General features: G+C 37.4%; 2 protein-coding genes across 6 annotated transcripts in view; one reads left to right on the top strand and one right to left on the bottom strand.

The window, feature by feature from the left end:
- SERP1 (stress associated endoplasmic reticulum protein 1) overlaps positions 1 to 16322 on the bottom strand; it is a 58143-nt gene that overhangs the window by 17560 nt on the left and 24261 nt on the right. The window lies entirely within an intron of this gene.
- EIF2A (eukaryotic translation initiation factor 2A) overlaps positions 1 to 16322 on the top strand; it is a 34021-nt gene that overhangs the window by 12863 nt on the left and 4836 nt on the right. For 2 of the 5 annotated variants that reach the window (XM_025374809.1, XM_025374807.1), the window contains 8 exons: positions 247 to 365; positions 1205 to 1304; positions 1986 to 2068; positions 5369 to 5442; positions 5575 to 5719; positions 5851 to 5967; positions 9622 to 10193; positions 13987 to 14100. In XM_025374809.1, coding sequence (XP_025230594.1) covers positions 247 to 365; positions 1205 to 1304; positions 1986 to 2068; positions 5369 to 5442; positions 5575 to 5719; positions 5851 to 5967; positions 9622 to 10193; positions 13987 to 14100 — 1324 coding nt within the window. Of the gene's footprint in view, positions 1 to 246; positions 366 to 1204; positions 1305 to 1985; positions 2069 to 5368; positions 5443 to 5574; positions 5720 to 5850; positions 5968 to 9621; positions 10194 to 13986; positions 14101 to 16322 lie in introns of those variants that run through there. The other 3 variants (XM_025374808.1, XM_025374810.1, XM_025374811.1) reach the window with 3 other exon arrangements.

The following is a 16322-nucleotide window of genomic DNA, read 5'->3' as shown; positions in this document are numbered from 1 at the left end:
TTGTAATGTTAGTAGAGACAGAGGTTGTGCTGGAATCACAGATGTGAGCCACTGCACCTGGCTTTTTTTTTTTTTTTTAAGTTAAGGTATTTCCTGGATATTTTCTAGAACCAACTTGAAGTTGCTTTTTATGAAAAATGAACATTTTGGAGTGATCTGTGTTTGAAAAGAGCTATGAATGTTTTGGTTAGTGTTGACTACTATAAAACAGTATTTCATTGTTGAAATAATTTCTTTTGAAACCAGAGTAAATATTATCAGTGTCACTAACAAGGGGCTACTGCACTCCTTCGACCTCCCAAAGGCAGTTTGCCTTGAATTCTCGCCCAAAAATACTGTCCTGGCAACGTGGCAGCCTTATACTAGTAAGTATTTTCTCAGTGTAAAAATACTCTGACAGGATCAATTACGTTTAGTCAGGGGAAAAAGTTATAAAGTTTATAACCTCATAAGAAAGTAATTTGTCTTTACGATACTTTTGTGTTTGTGAATATTTATGATCAACAGTGAATCTTGTACTCTCCAAATAAACAATGTATTGAAAGTAATTTCAAGGTCTATGGTAAGTTAGTGTAAAGAGCCCTTATGAGCTAAAGGAAAAGAAAAAGCTCAAGGGAAAATTCAGAAAGTAAGTAACTGCTGGATAGAGATTTCTGAAGATTAAGAATAATAATGACTTTTAAAATCAAGACATTTTAAATAATTATTACGTGAAAGGAAGTACAGTAGACAGAACATCTAAGGGATGTGTATGGTATAACAGTAGAAAATGTTGTGCCATTTTCCAATATATTTAAAGGGATACCTAATGATAATATATGAACATTTTATATAGCTCTGTTTCATGTAATAAAATAGTTATAAGGGCTTATTTTAAGAAACATTTTCTAATAATGTTGATATGATTGAATAAGTAAATGATAATAGGTCATTGGGTTACAAACATCCTGAGTTTTTGTTCTTTCAAAAGGCATGAACTCTAATGAATCTTATTTTTCCAAGTGAATGAAAGAGATACTGAGAATCAGTGTAGAATCATGAATGGTTTATGTAACCTTTTTTTTTTTTTTTTGGTAACACAGAGGCAAGCTTTCATGATTTAACCCATTTGATAGTAATCCATGTCAAACCTAATAAATAAGAAAAATAATCTTTTTACAAATGTTACAAGGCAATTACTGAAAAAAAAAAAATTTTATTGCAGCTTCTAAAGATGGCACAGCTGGGATACCCAACCTACAACTTTATGATGTGAAAACTGGGACATGTTTGAAATCTTTCATCCAGAAAAAAACGCAAAATTGGTAAATAAATGATTTAAAATACTAATTTTTTACATAGTGTTTTTAATGTCATCACTGTATAATATTTGTTTTCCTGATATTGATTTAAAAAAATAACTTATCAGACAAAAATCTACATTTTTAAGGATTTTGTATGTAGGAATGTAATAGAGCAAAAACTTGATCTTTCTTTCCTTTAGTATTAAGTGGAAAGGAACAATACTTCTTTTTTTTTTTTTTTTTTTGAGACAGAGGCTCGCTCTGTCGCCCAGGCTGGAGTGCAGTGATGTGATCTTGGCTCACTGCAACCTCCACCTCCTAGGTTCAAGCGATTTCACCAGCCTCAGCCTCCCAAGTAGCTGGGACTACAGGCGCGTGCCACCATGCCAGGCTAATTTTTGTATTTTTAGTAGAAACGGGGTTTCACCATTTGTCCAGGCTGGTCTTGGAACTCCTGACCTTAGGTGATCCACCCGCCTAGGCCTCCCAAAGTGCTGGGATTACAGGTATGAGCCACTGTGCCCAGACTTTTCTATTAACATATATTGACTAAAACTATTAGTAACTGACTTGATATCATATTTATAAGTGTTTATAAGTGTTTTTCCTTAAATAGTAACCAGTATCATAAATTACTTTAACATGTTAATGTGATGTTACATTCCGTCTGAATGTTTTTTATACTTTTTTTTTTTGACATAGGTGTCCATCCTGGTCAGAAGATGAAACTCTTTGTGCCCGCAATGTTAACAATGAAGTTCACTTCTTTGAAAACAACAATTTTAGTATGGAAAGATATATGACATAATTTTATTACTTACTGTAATCGTATACAGTTTTCATTAACTTTTATGACACCATAGGGTTTTCCTAAATACTGTTAATTTACTAATCAATAATTGCCATTACATTCATTTTCATAATTTTTTATAAGTCTGAATTCAGTGAAAATCTATAACACAAAGGTTTTCTTTTACAATAACTTTTTATTATCTGATAATTGCTATTAAGACATTTGAATATCTTTTCCTGAAAGTAATTGCTATTGAAATTCTGTGACACAAATTTTTTAGATATTTTATACTGTAGAATTTTAAACATAAAACTTCAGACACCTAGTCCTAACATCAGCTTATGGCCAGTCTTATCCATGCATCTCTCCAGCTACCATCTCTCTTACTAAGTGAAAGCAAATCCCAGACATGGTATAATTTTATATACTTGTTAAATATATAATTGTAAATATTTCAGGGTAGATTTCTGAAGATTGGGGCCTTTCATTTTTTAAACTTAGCCACAAAACCATTATCACAAATTATTAAATATGTGTTCAAATTTCTACTACTTGCAAATGTTACAATTTTTTTAAAACTCAGGATCCAAATAAGGTACTGCACATTGTGGTTGGCTGATATATCTTTTATGTTTCTTTTGGTCCTATAAGTTCCCACACCATCTGTTTTTTTTTTTTTTTTTTTTAATTCTTCATAATTTATTGTTTAAGAAACAAGGTTATTTGTCTTGCGTATTTTCCCATAGTTTGAATTTTGCTTTTGTATCCCATGGTATAATTTAACATGTTCGTCTGTCCCCTATAAATTGCCAGTTAACTCTAGAGTTGGTCAGCTTCAGGTTCTTTTTTAAATGAGTAAGGGTAAGACTACATTATAAGGTGATGTTCACTTCTTTTATCAAGAAGCACATAATGTCTGGTTGTCTTTAATTTTGTAGGGTTAGCTGACAATGTTTCATGCCTAAATGCATTATTTCATCAGTGGTTGCAAATTGTTGATATTCTGGTGTTTTCTCCCTCCCTTATTTTTCAGCTGTACTGCCTCTATAAAGAAAAATTTCCCCTTCCACTATTTGGTTACCTAGTGCTGCATTTATATAGAAAAGGCAGGATCAATATTCTTGCTTTTATCAGTTTTAATATAATGTATTCTATCTCTAGCAACCTTCATTGTAACCAATTAGCTTTTTCCCCATTCTTGTTTTTTGAGAGTGGGCCTCATTCTTTTGTCCAAGCTGAGCGCAATCATGGCTTGCTGCAACCTCGACTTCCTGGGCTCAAGCAATTCTCCTGCCTCAGCCTCCCAAGTAGCTGGGACTACAGGCTTGCACCACCACGCCTGGCTAATTTTTGATTATTTGTAGAAACAGGATCTCACTGTGTTGCCCAGGCTGTTTTTTAGTTCCATTCTTTTTTTGTTTTGTTTTGTTTGAGAAGGAGTTTCACTCTTGTTGCCCAGGCTAGAGTGCAAAGGTGCGATCTCGGCTCACTGCAACCTCTGCCTCCCAGGTTCAAGCGATTCTCCTACCTCAGCCTCCTGAATAGCTGAGATTACAGGCATGTGCCACCACGCCCAGCTAATTTTATATTTTTAGTAGAGATGGGATTTCGCCATGTTGGTCAGACTAGTCTCGAACTCCCGATCTCAGGTGATCCACCTGCCTGAACCTCCCAAAGTACTGGGATTACATGCATGAGCCACCGTGCCTGGCCTTTTTAGTCCCATTCTTAATGTGGCTTGAAAATACATGTGTTTCAGTCCATTGTAGTTATTTTTCTTATGGATGCTCAAATTGTCTCATCATTGACCAATTAGTCTTTAGTGACTTCTTTGCTATATGGTAAGAAAAGTCATTCTAGGATTAATTTGTACATTTCTAACCATTACACCTAGAACTGGCTAATTTTTCAGGAAACCCTATCTCCTTTTTGGTGTGCTACTTTTGAATAGCTATTGATCTCTGAAATTGAACAAATAAAAGTATTAGCTCTTGATCTCAGTAAAGGAAACATTAAAAGGAAATGGGGTTTCTTGAAAAATTGGCTGAGTCTAGCAAAAAAAAAGTTGTATTTAGGTTCTAGGGATTCTTATTAGCTGTTGCATTGGTCATTGTTTCTAGGCATTTTTTTCTATTTAAAAAATGTAACAATCATAGTTTTTTTAAAATTAAAGTTTTATGCTTATAGTTTTATTTAAATTAAAGACTACAAGGTTTTTATTTAACTTCTTCTATCTTATTTGTATTGCCTTTTGTTACCACCAAGAATCTTGTTTCTCTGGAATACCAGGGATGATAATTCGAGAATATCACATTCACATAAGTGTTCATTTGGTTTGTTCCACATTATCCACAGGGTATTCTTAGAATCTTAATACCAAAAAGTGACACTATTGCTGAAAATAATTTTTTAAAAAGGGTTTGCAGTTATTTTTGTCTTTAGAGCATCCCATTACTGATTGTACAGTTTTGAGTGTATCATAGTTAGAATAGGAATTGGTAACTTTGTTCACACATACCAAAGATGGCATGTAGGCTGATTTTGAGCAATATCCAATCAGTATAATTATGCCTTTCATTTTCCTGTGTTTGAGGCGCACTGTCACCTCGCTGTTTCAGGGTTAACTTGCTTTCTTGTCTGATTCGCCTCTTTGTGAGCATGCCAAATGAAGAGGGATCACCACTTTGACAGTTTGGTGCGCTGCGTTTGAAAAGCCATTGATCTCTGAAATCAAACAAAGAAAGTATAGTAGCTCTTGATCTAATTAACTAGGGTAGCAGTTTTATTAATAGCAGCATGGTTTGGACTGCTCTTAATATCAGCCATTGTTACTATGGTTGTGATCATCGTTATCATGCATCTGTTTATCACATTAAGTTATAGAATTTCCATATCCACATTCTGCAGTAGCAGGCCAAGGTTGATCTTTTCCTTCTAATAGGCTCTAAGACCACTTTATTTCAGCGATTGAAGAGAGGATAACTGACATTTATCAAATACCTACCATGTGCCTGGCACTGTTCTCTTAAAACCTTACTGAGAGTTGGGTGGTATAATCGCATTACTTGCCTGAGCTCACACTGCAAGTAAATGACTGAGTAGAAATTGAAGCCTACATTTGTCTTGCTCCTACCCCATGCTTTTTCCACTGTGTTACTGTGTGTCACCAGCAGGAGACTACAGTGAGTACTATTAGTGTGTAGTTATAGTAATCCTTTATAATGTATTCAGAGTTTAACATGTTCCTTTTAGCCTCTCTCATCAATCTGATTTAATTTACTCTTTTTTTTAGACACAATTGCAAATAAATTGCATTTGCAAAAAATTAATGATTTTGTATTATCACCTGGACCCCAACCATACAAGGTAATTGCTGTTTTTGTTTAAGTGGAATATTATGTGTTTAAACCTTTTCCTAGTTTTTTGTGACTGTAAAAACATGTCCATCTCAGTTTTTATTCTCAAAAAATTAAGTAATGATTTATGTGTGTATCTTAGGTGGCTGTCTATGTTCCAGGAAGTAAAGGTGCACCTTCATTTGTTAGATTATATCAGTACCCCAACTTTGCTGGACCTCATGCAGCTTTAGCTAATAAAAGTTTCTTTAAGGCAGATAAAGTTACAATGCTGTGGAATAAAAAAGGTATGCTAAGTATATTTTATCCCTCTTGTTTACCAGTTGTTAATTTAGGCTATATTCCTATGCATATAACAGAAGAATCAATGCCCATGTAATTTGTGTTTTAAATCTAATTAAAGTTTTTACTGTTATAGCTACTGCTGTGTTGGTAATAGCTAGCACAGATGTTGACAAGACAGGAGCTTCCTACTATGGAGAGCAAACTCTGCACTATATTGCAACAAATGGCGAAAGTGCTGTAGTGCAATTACGTGAGTATTCCAGCAGTCTTCCTTTGATTAGAAACAATGGTAGTAAAAAATACTATGCCATAAAGATGATATAATCTAAATTCTTGATCAAAAGATAGAATTCAAGTACCTTAATAACCTTTAAGATAAAATTCTTCTTAATTAAGAAACTTAAAATCATCCTCAAACATACCTTATTTTGGCAGAATACAATTAGTTATTTGAGTTATGCCAGCGTTTTAGAAGTAAACTTCCTGAGTGAGGTAATTCCGTTGTAGTAGCTCTTTTGGAGCTTACTTAGCTAATTATGACAGCAAATTGCTTAATACTATCTTTAGAATTGTTAGTAATATCCAAGAGGCCAGGCATGGTGGCTCATGCCTATAATTCCAACACATTTTGGGAGGCTGAGATGGGAAGATCATTTGAGCCCAGGAGTTCAAGACCAGCCTGATCAACATAGTGAGACCCCGCCTCTACAAAAAATAGAAAAACTTAGCCAGGCATGGTGGCATATGGCTGTAGTCCCAGCTCCTCAGGAGACTGAGGCAGGAGGATCACTTGAGCCCAGAAGTTCAAGGCTGCAGTGAGCTATGATCGTGTCACTGTACTTAAGCCTGGGTGAAAGCCCGTCTCAAAATAATAATATCCAAGAATGTTACCACTTCATCTGTTGTTTTAATGAACTAAAACTTTAAAATAATAGTTTTAAAATACTGACAGCTTCCTAATTTTCTCGTTTTGAATTGAACTTATGTAAGTAGGGTAATCTACCTTTTAAAAAACTGTATTTCCATTGAAGTCAAAGAAAAAACAAGGATGGCTCCCCTTTTCACTTTATTTTAATAACATTCTGAAATACCTAGTCACTCTAACTAATCAGCAGAAGTAGAATATATACAGTTTTGAAAGAAAACAAAATCATCTCTGCTCATGTAGTTGAAGTCACACTATAACCAACAGGTACTTTAAAAAAATAAAAGATTCCATATATAGCAAAAAAATAATAAGAACAAATATATAGGGCCAATGGGAAGAAAACTTTAAAACTCTTCAGAGAGACAAACTATGGCCTTTACTAAGAAGAATTATTTTTATAAAGATGTCATTTCTCTGCTATCAATCTAAAACTGAATTTAAATGCTGACTAATTTTTTTTTTTTTTAACTAAATAAACTGGCTCTAAGGTTGGTGTTGAAAAATGAACACACAAGAGTATTTTGGAAACTTGTGCAAAAGAAGAGCAGGGCAGGGGAAGTTATCTGGAGTTCTGACAGTACCAGATATTAAAATGTACCCAGCACTTTGGGAGGCTGAGGTGGGCGGATCATGAGGTCAGGAGATCAAGACCATCCTGGCTAACATGGTGAAACCCCGTTTCTACTAAAAAGACAAAATTTAGTTGGGTGTGGTGGCACGTGCCTGTAATCCTAGCTACTCAGGAGGCTGAGGCATGAGAATTGCTTGAAACCAGGAGTCAGAAGTTGCAGTGTGCCAAGATCGCGCCACTGCACTCCAGCCTGGTGACAAAGCGAGACTCCGTCACAAAAAAGAAAAGTAAGGCAATTGTAATTAAGACAGTTTGGTTGTGGTATATGGATATACTGGTAAAACTGATAAATCAGTGGAAGAGAACAGAGTCCAGAAATAGATCCATACTTTTGTAGACATTAATATATGATAAAGTCAGCATTTGAATCAATGAATCAATGGAGGAGAAAATATTGATCATTTAATATATCGTTTGGGACAACTGGCTAGTCATTTGAAACAAAAGGTTATTATCTTCTTCACCAAAATAAATTCTGGTTGGGTCAAAAACTTATACATAAGACTGCAGAGGAACTAGAAGAATATATGGGAGAATTTTTTTTTCTAATCTTAAAGAGTAGAAAAAGACTTTTTAAACAAGACAGAAGTACTAAGGGGCAAAATGATGAATTTGACCATAGAAGAATAATGGGTTATTGCAGTAAGAGAAGAAAAGCATCCATAAATTAAACAAAATGAACAAGAATTTGGGGAAAATATATTTTTTAAATAGTCAAGTGATGTGTTATGAGAAAGGGTAAATGTTCTTAATATATCAAGTAAGCCAAGTAAAAGACCAATAATTGGAGAAAAATAAAATAGGCGTAGGATAGTAAAAATTAGTCCTCAGAGCCAGTGTGGTGGCTCATGCATATAATCCCAACTATCTAGGAGCCTGAGGTGGGAGGATTGTGTGAGCCCAGAAATTTGAGGCTGCAGCGAGCTAAGATCCCACATCTGTACTCCAGCCTTGGTGACAGAATGAGACCATCTCTTTAAAAAAAAGAAAAAAAATCAGCCCTTAGAAAAAGAAATAAAATTACTTATATTAAAAGATGCTTAACTTATAATTAAAAAAATAGAAATGAAAACAAGATAGATATTTTCACTTAATAGGCTGATGAAGATAAAAATATGAAACTACACAGTATGGTTGAAGTATAGTGAGGGGGAAGCCTGCATCATCAAAAACTGCTGATAGAGGCTAGGCACAGTGGCTCTTGCCTATAATCCCAGCACTTTGGGAGGCTGAGGCAGGTAGATCACCTGAAGTCGGGAGTTCACAACCAGCCTGACCAACATGGTGAAACCCCATCTCTGCTAAAAATACAAAATTAGCCCTGCGTGGTAGCTCATGCCTATAATCCCAGCTACTCAGGAGGCTGAGGCAGGAGAATCGTTTGAACCCGGGAGGCAGAGGTTGTGTTGAGCCCAGACCGTGCCACTGCACTCCAGCCTGGGTGACGAGAGTGAAACTCCATCTCAAAAACAAAAAAAAATTCTGAAAGGATATCCAAGAAATACAACATAGGGTTGCCTTTGTGTAAAGTGACCTGTGTTTGTGGCTTTTTTTTTTTTTTTTTTCTTGAGATGGAGTCTCGCTCTGTCGCCGAGGCTGGAGTGCAGGGGCGCGATCTTGGCTCACTGCAACCTCTGCCTCCCAGGTTCAAGTGCTTCTCCTGCCTCAGCCTCCCGAGTAGCTGGGATTACAGGTGCATGCCACCATGCCCCACTAATTTTTCTACTTTTAGTAATGATGGGGTTTCACCATGTTGGCAAGGCTGGTCTCCAACTCCTGACCTCAGGTAATCTGCCCACCTCGGCCTCCCAAAGTCCTGGGATTATAGGCGTGAGCCACTGCACCTGGCCTTTTGTGCCTTTTTAAAAAATATAGGGCACAGTGGCTCATGCCTATAATCCTAGCACTTTGGAATGCCAAGGCAGGAGGATCCCTTGAGCCCAGGAAGTCGAGGCAGCAGTGAGCTTTGATCATGCCACTGCACTCCAGCCTGGGCCACAAAGTAAGATCCCATTTCTATAAATAAATAAAATAGTTTGTATTTTGATTACCGTCTGCACGTATTACCCTTTCCAAAAAAAATGTTTATTAATAGTAACTATTACTATAAGGCCATATTACCAAAATGTTTAAAAGACATTAAGATTCAGTAGGGGTTCTTAAATATAAATTTATGATTATACATTAATCGCCCTAGTATATAATATGAGTATTTTAATGTTAACATTCCTTGAAATTTTTTTATCTGTTTGATGTGTTCGTGAGTACTATATGATGGTAACTTTTGCTAACAAATATTTATATAGTTCTTTATTGCTAATTTGGGCTTTATATTCTTTTTCTAGCAAAAAATGGCCCCATTTATGATGTAGTTTGGAATTCTAGTTCTACTGAGTTTTGTGCTGTATATGGTTTTATGCCTGCCAAAGCGACAATTTTCAACTTGAGATGTGATCCTGTATTTGACTTTGGAACTGGTCCTCGTAATGCAGCCTACTATAGCCCTCATGGACATATATTAGTATTAGCTGGATTTGGAAATCTGAGAGGACAAATGGAAGTGTGGGATGTGAAAAACTACAAACTTATTTCTAAACCAGTGGCTTCTGATTCTACATATTTTGCTTGGTGCCCAGATGGTGAGCATATTTTAACAGCCACATGTGCTCCCAGGTTACGGGTTAATAATGGATACAAAATTTGGCATTATACTGGCTCTATCTTGCACAAGTATGATGTGCCATCAAATGCAGAATTATGGCAGGTTTCTTGGCAGCCATTTTTGGATGGAGTATTTCCAGCAAAAACAATAACTTACCAAGCAGTTCCAAGTGAAGTACCCAGTGAGGAACCTAAAGTTGCAACAGCTTATAGACCCCCAGCTTTAAGAAATAAACCAATCACCAATTCCAAATTGGTAAGTAAAGTTTTACTACTTTTATAGAAAAGTTTTATTTTGGGCTAGGAGTAGTGGTTCACATCTGTAATGCCGGCACTTTGGGAGGCCGAGGTGGGAGGATCACTTGAGGTCAGGAGTTTAAGACCAGACTGGCCAACATGTTGAAACCCCGTCTCTACTAAAAATAACAAAAATTAGCTGGGCATAGTGGCGCATGCCTGTACTCCCAGCTCCTCAGGAAGCTGAGGCAAGAGAATCGCTTGAACCCTGGAGGCGGAGGTTGTGAACGGAGATCACACCACTGCACTCCATCCAGCCTGAGGAACAGAGCGGGACTCCGTCTCAAAAACAACCACCACCACCTTTCTCTTGGACTGGACAAAATGTATCAGTGGTCTGAAACTTCTTAATTTCCATCGAAATGTTTACTATTTCGGCCGGGCGCGGTGGCTCAAGCCTGTAATCCCAGCACTTTGGGAGGCCGAGACGGGCGGATCACGAGGTCAGGAGATCGAGACCATCCTGGCTAACACAGTGAAACCCCATCTCTACTAAAAAATACAAAAAAAAAAAAAACTAGCCAGGCGATGTGTCGGGCACCTGTAGTCCCAGCTACTCGGGAGGCTGAGGCAGGAGAATGGTGTAAACCCAGGAGGCGGAGCTTGCAGTGAGCTGAGATCCGGCCACTGCACTCCAGCCTGGGCGACAGAGCCAGACTCCGTCTCAAAAAAAAAAAAAAAAAAAAAAAAGTTTACTGTTTAAACAGTATTGTTTTATTTATGTAAAATTATATAAAAACAACACATGGTATTTGTATTTATCATATTTATTTAGATTTAAAAAGAAAATATATAGTAGACTTTGGATTTGTCCTATTTCTGTATTGGAATTTTCCTTACCTCAGATAAATACAAAAGTAACTCCAATCCATCCTGCTTTCTTTATCTGTGCATGATGGCACAATTCTTTGATCCATAAAACTAGTAGGTTTATTTTGGTGAGGGGGAGAAATTGATACAGAAAATAATACTTTGGAAATGGTGATGAAATTAGGTAAGAACTTAAAATCAGGATTTTTGTTTGTTTGTTTTGTTTTTGAGACACAGTCTCACTCTGTCACCTAGGCTGGAGTGCGGTGGCACTATCTCTGCTCACCGCAACCTCTGCCTCCCGGGTTCAAGCAATTCCCCTGCCTCAGCCTTTTGAGTAGCTGGGATTACAGGTGCCTGCCACCACGTCCAGCTAATTTTATTTTTAGTAGAGACGGGGTTTTGCCCTGTTGGCCAGGCTGGTCTGGAACTCCCACCTTAGGTGATCCACCCACGTTGGCCTCCCAAAGTGCTGGAATTACAGTTATGAGCCACTGTACCCGGCCGGGATTTTTTTTTAACATTCAAGATTTCTACTAAATTGTTGCTTTTTTATGTGGCATGATGATTGTGTGGTCCTGTCAAATCATTTTAGTTGAAGTAGCTATATGCCCAGTAATTAGACATTTTTACATGTATCTAATTCCAGAAATGAGCTAAATTACAAAGAAAATACTGTCAAGAAATTACTAGAAACAAAGACAGCGTGGTAGATAACTTTACAAAGGAGGAGGGTTACACAGCAGTGGAAAAAAGGTGTTGGGTTATTCCCCCGCAGAAAAAAAATTTTATAAGTACAAATTTATATATAAATTATACTTAAAGAATATTTATTAGCTTTCCAAAAAACCTTCACCTTTTAAAGTGTGTTTGTTGGTCTGGCGCAGGGGTTTCCATCTGTAATCTCAGCACTTTGGGAGACTGAGGCGGATGGATCACCTGAGCTTAGGGGTTTGAGACCAGCCAGGGCAACATGGCGAGGCCCCATCACTACTAAAAATTTTTTAAAAATAGTTGGGCATGGTGGTGTCTGCCTGTGGTCCCAGCAACTCGGGGAGGTTGAGGTGGGAAAATCACTTGAGCTCTGGAGGAGGAGGTTGCATTGAGCTGAGAAATTAAAATGTGTTCATCAAAAACAGTCCCATAATAACTGATATAACTGAATAAACAAAGTTTATTAATAAGAATGAAATTATGCATAATGAGCACATAGTACCAAAACCAGAAAAAACTCATGATTTATAGTAGTTGTGTGGACTTTTTCGTCTCAAGTGAAAGGCTCTCAGTGGCTTACATGATGCTCGTAAGTGTGGAAGAGACTTGTAACTTACCTTTTCTTCTTGCATCATTTTTACTCAAAGTTCTCCTGAGCAGAAACTTTTTAGCCAAAGCAAACTACTACAGAAGAGCCCGCTATTGAAAGGATTTTCATATTATGTATAAAACAAATGTTCAGCAAATATTATATAACTTAAGTAGCATTTTATGCAACATGGGTAAACATGAAATGAAAAAGCCTTGCACTCTAAATGTGTCTGCTGTTCTACAAATGTGGGTTCTCATAATATTCAGTTTGTTTCAAGTAGAATATGAACATGGCCAGAACTTTGATGACCTGAAATAGTTGATGGAATTGCTAAGATAAGGTCACTCTGTGGTTTCTTATTTATTATTCTGCATCTTAAGTGTTTGAGCTCTGCTCATTTCCACATAGGACTTATAAATAAAATGCAGATCTGTTTTTTTTTTTTTTTTTTTTTTTTTTTTTTTTTGAGACGGAGTCTCGCTCTGTGGCCCAGGCTGGAGTGCAGTGGCCGGATCTCAGCTCACTGCAAGCTCCGCCTCCTGGGTTTACGCCATTCTCCTGCCTCAGCCTCCCGAGTAGCTGGGACTACAGGTGCCCGCCACCTCGCCTGGCTAATTTTTTGTATTTTTTTTAGTAGAGATGGGGTTTCATCGTGTTAGCCAGGATGGTCTCGATCTCCTGACCTCGTGATCCGCCCGTCTCGGCCTCCCAAAGTGCTGGGATTACAGGCTTGAGCCACCGCGCCAGGCCATAAAATGCAGATCTGAGACCTAGTACTCATGAAACTTCATGGAGAGCTGATACTTTTGATGTGCTGAGTTATGATAGAGTCTAAGAGTTAACATTAAAATAATAGCAATACAGATAGAAATCAGTAAGTACATGAATCTGATAGGGAGTTGTAGTGCCATCACTTGTACTGTATGTTGTCTAAAACTATTCTGGAGATACATTGAACCTATAATTCACTATATTTTCTATTGTGGAATATAGTTGTTACATGGTTACATAAATATCTGATGTTGGAAATTATTATCTTCATTGTGTAATCTGACAAACCATGTACTTTTTTTTTTTTTTTTTTTGGCCTCTTCATTATGTCAGTCCCAGATTTATAATTATCTAGTTAATTGTTCCTTTCTATTTCACTTATTTTCTTATAATCTATTCTTGGTTTTCCATTTGCTTTTATTTTTAATCTTCTAATCTCTGATTTTACAAGTAAAGATCTAGCAAGTAATTCTTTGTGTGAAGAAAATAAGCGAGGCAACTGGATTTCTGTTGACAGTAGTTAGAAACAAAAAGGCCTCAGAAGAAGCTGTTGTTGGTATCTAGTTTTCATAAGACTCATGTGTCTGTAGTAATGCTAAGAAAAATTCTGTTGTTTGAACAAAACTAAAGTGAATTTTGCAAGCTCTGATATGACTGAAAGATATAGCAACTAATAGGAAGATCCTGATTAAATCCATCCTGACAGTTGGAGTGTGCCACTACCAATGAGTTTTGAAATAATCTTTGCTAATGATCCTAAATTTGATAAAATAAGTTTATCCTATATTAGCAGAAGTGTGTAATTTGTTGTTGTAGGTGTTTACAACATGGACTCCATTTCAAAATTATTTTATATTTTCCATAGCATGAAGAGGAACCACCTCAGAATATGAAATCACAATCAGGAAATGATAAGCCATTATCAAAAACAGCTCTTAAAAATCAAAGGAAGCATGAAGCTAAGAAAGCCGCAAAGCAGGTATTTGGGGCACTAATTTCCTCATAACAAAACAAATAGTTATGGCCTGGAGCAGTCGCTCACGCTTGTAATCCCAGCACTTTGGGAGGCTGAGGCGGGTGGATCATTTGAGGTTAGGAGTTCAAGACCAGACTGGCCAACGTGGTGAAACCCTGTCTCTACTAAAAATTCAAAAATTAGTTTGGCATGGCTTATAATCTCAGCTACTCAGGAGGCTGAGGCAGGAGAATAGCTTGAACCTGGGAGGTGGAGGTTGCAGTGACCAGTGATCGCGTCACTGCACTCTAGCCTTCCAGCCTGGGCGACAGAGCAAGACTCCATCTCCAAAAAAAAAAAAAAAGGCAGTTAAGTTAGCGCTAAGCCTTAAAATTTAAAGAATTGTGGTCCTAAATACTTGACTGTGGCCAAGTGTGGTGGCTCATGCCTGTAACCCAGCATTTTGGGAGGCCAACGTGGGAGAATTGCTTGAGCCCAGGAGTTCAAGACCAGCCTGGGCAACATAGTGAGACCCCTGTCTCTACAAAAAATTTTTTGCTGGGCATGATGGCATGTACCCCATAGTCCCAGCTACTTGGGAAGCTGAGATGGTAGGATCACTTGAGTTTGGGAGGTTGAGGCTGCAGTGAGCTGTGATTGTACCACTCCAGCCTGAATGACAGAGCAAGACCATGACTCAAAAAAAGAAAACACAAAAAACCTTGGCTCTTACATTATAAAATGTAGTTGTAGTTAGACTTAAATAGGCAGAATATCTTTCGTTTGTGTTTGCCTATGAATTTCTAAGTAATCCTGTCTATATTATGGGTGACAAAAGAAACGGAACCTGACATCATAACCTGGGATACTAATAGTATTATGTAGCATGTTATTTGCTGTAGACCCTTTTGGTGGCACTTGTGTAAAGTAGTGTAGTTTGTTTTCCTTGAAGCATATATTTACTAAGAGAAGCTGGAAATTACATGACTAGAAAGCCATTTGGGCACTCAGTATTATAGTACTATATGAAATTATTTAACTGGGAATCAAAATACCAGAAGTACCAAATAATGGGATATTTCCAGAATATTTTTTATTTAATGTAGTTGAAAAGCCACACCAGTATAAATAATTGCAAATTGTGATATTGTATAGCTCATGGTGACAATGTGATCAGCTGGGCTGGGGATGTCTGGTTAGTGAAGTTATGGTGATCACATTTTTGCAATTCAGGCAGAGTACATATCTCAATCCATTCAGGCTGCTACCTTAGACTGGGTAATTTATAAACAAATTTATTGCTCACAGTTCTAGAAGCTGGGGTGCTGGCAGATTTGGTATCTGGTGAGAACCCGTTCCTCATAGATGGCACCTTCTTTCTGTGTGTCCTCCCATGGTGGAAGGGGCAGTGGAGCTCTCGCTGGTCTCTTTTATAAAGCTACTCCTCATGACTTAATCATTTTCCAAATGCCCCACCTTTTAATACTATCATATTGGGTATTAGGTCCCAAACTATGAATTTGGGGAAACACCAATATGTCAGACGGTAGCAGTGGGGTAGGGTTTTTGGTTTTTTTGTTTTTGTTTCTTTTCAAGACACTCTCTGTCTCACTCTGTTATCCAGGCTGGAGTGCAGAGGCATGATCACGGCTCACTGCAACCCCAAACCCTTAGCTCAAGTAATCCTGCCTCAGCTTCCCAAGTAACTAGGACTATACATGTACACCACCATTCCCAACTAACTTTTTCATTTTTGTAAAGGCAGGTTTTCGCTATGTTTTTCAGGCTGGAAATGGGGGTAGGTTTTTTTGGTTTTGTTTTGTTTTGGGGTTTTTTTTGAGACCGAGTTTTGCCATGTTGCTGTAGTCTCAAACTCCTGAGCTCAAGCGGTCCATCCACCTCGGCCTCCCGAAGTGCTTGGATTACAGGCGTGAGCCACTGTGGCCATCCTAGAAAGAGCAGATTTTTAACAGCTGATTGCTATATCACCAGTACAGTCTTGCTGATAATTCTTGAATTTTGACAGGTCTAGGCTAGTTATGTGTTTTGGGAGGCAGTTACTATTTTAAGGTGTAGAATTGTCTTATGCAACCATATTCTGCTAAAATCTGGACTTTTAGAAAAACCATTCTGCTCATTTGTAGTTAATATATTTCATCCCCAGAAGTATCTTAATTGGTCAGCTTTAGGTTATTCCAAGTAAAAATGATCTGTTTCATGCATTTGATATTAGATTTGTATAAAAG

Source organism: Theropithecus gelada, chromosome 2 (assembly GCF_003255815.1).
Source record: "Theropithecus gelada isolate Dixy chromosome 2, Tgel_1.0, whole genome shotgun sequence".
Lineage (NCBI taxonomy): Eukaryota > Metazoa > Chordata > Mammalia > Primates > Cercopithecidae > Theropithecus > Theropithecus gelada.
This window is presented reverse-complemented; position numbering and strand designations above follow the sequence as displayed.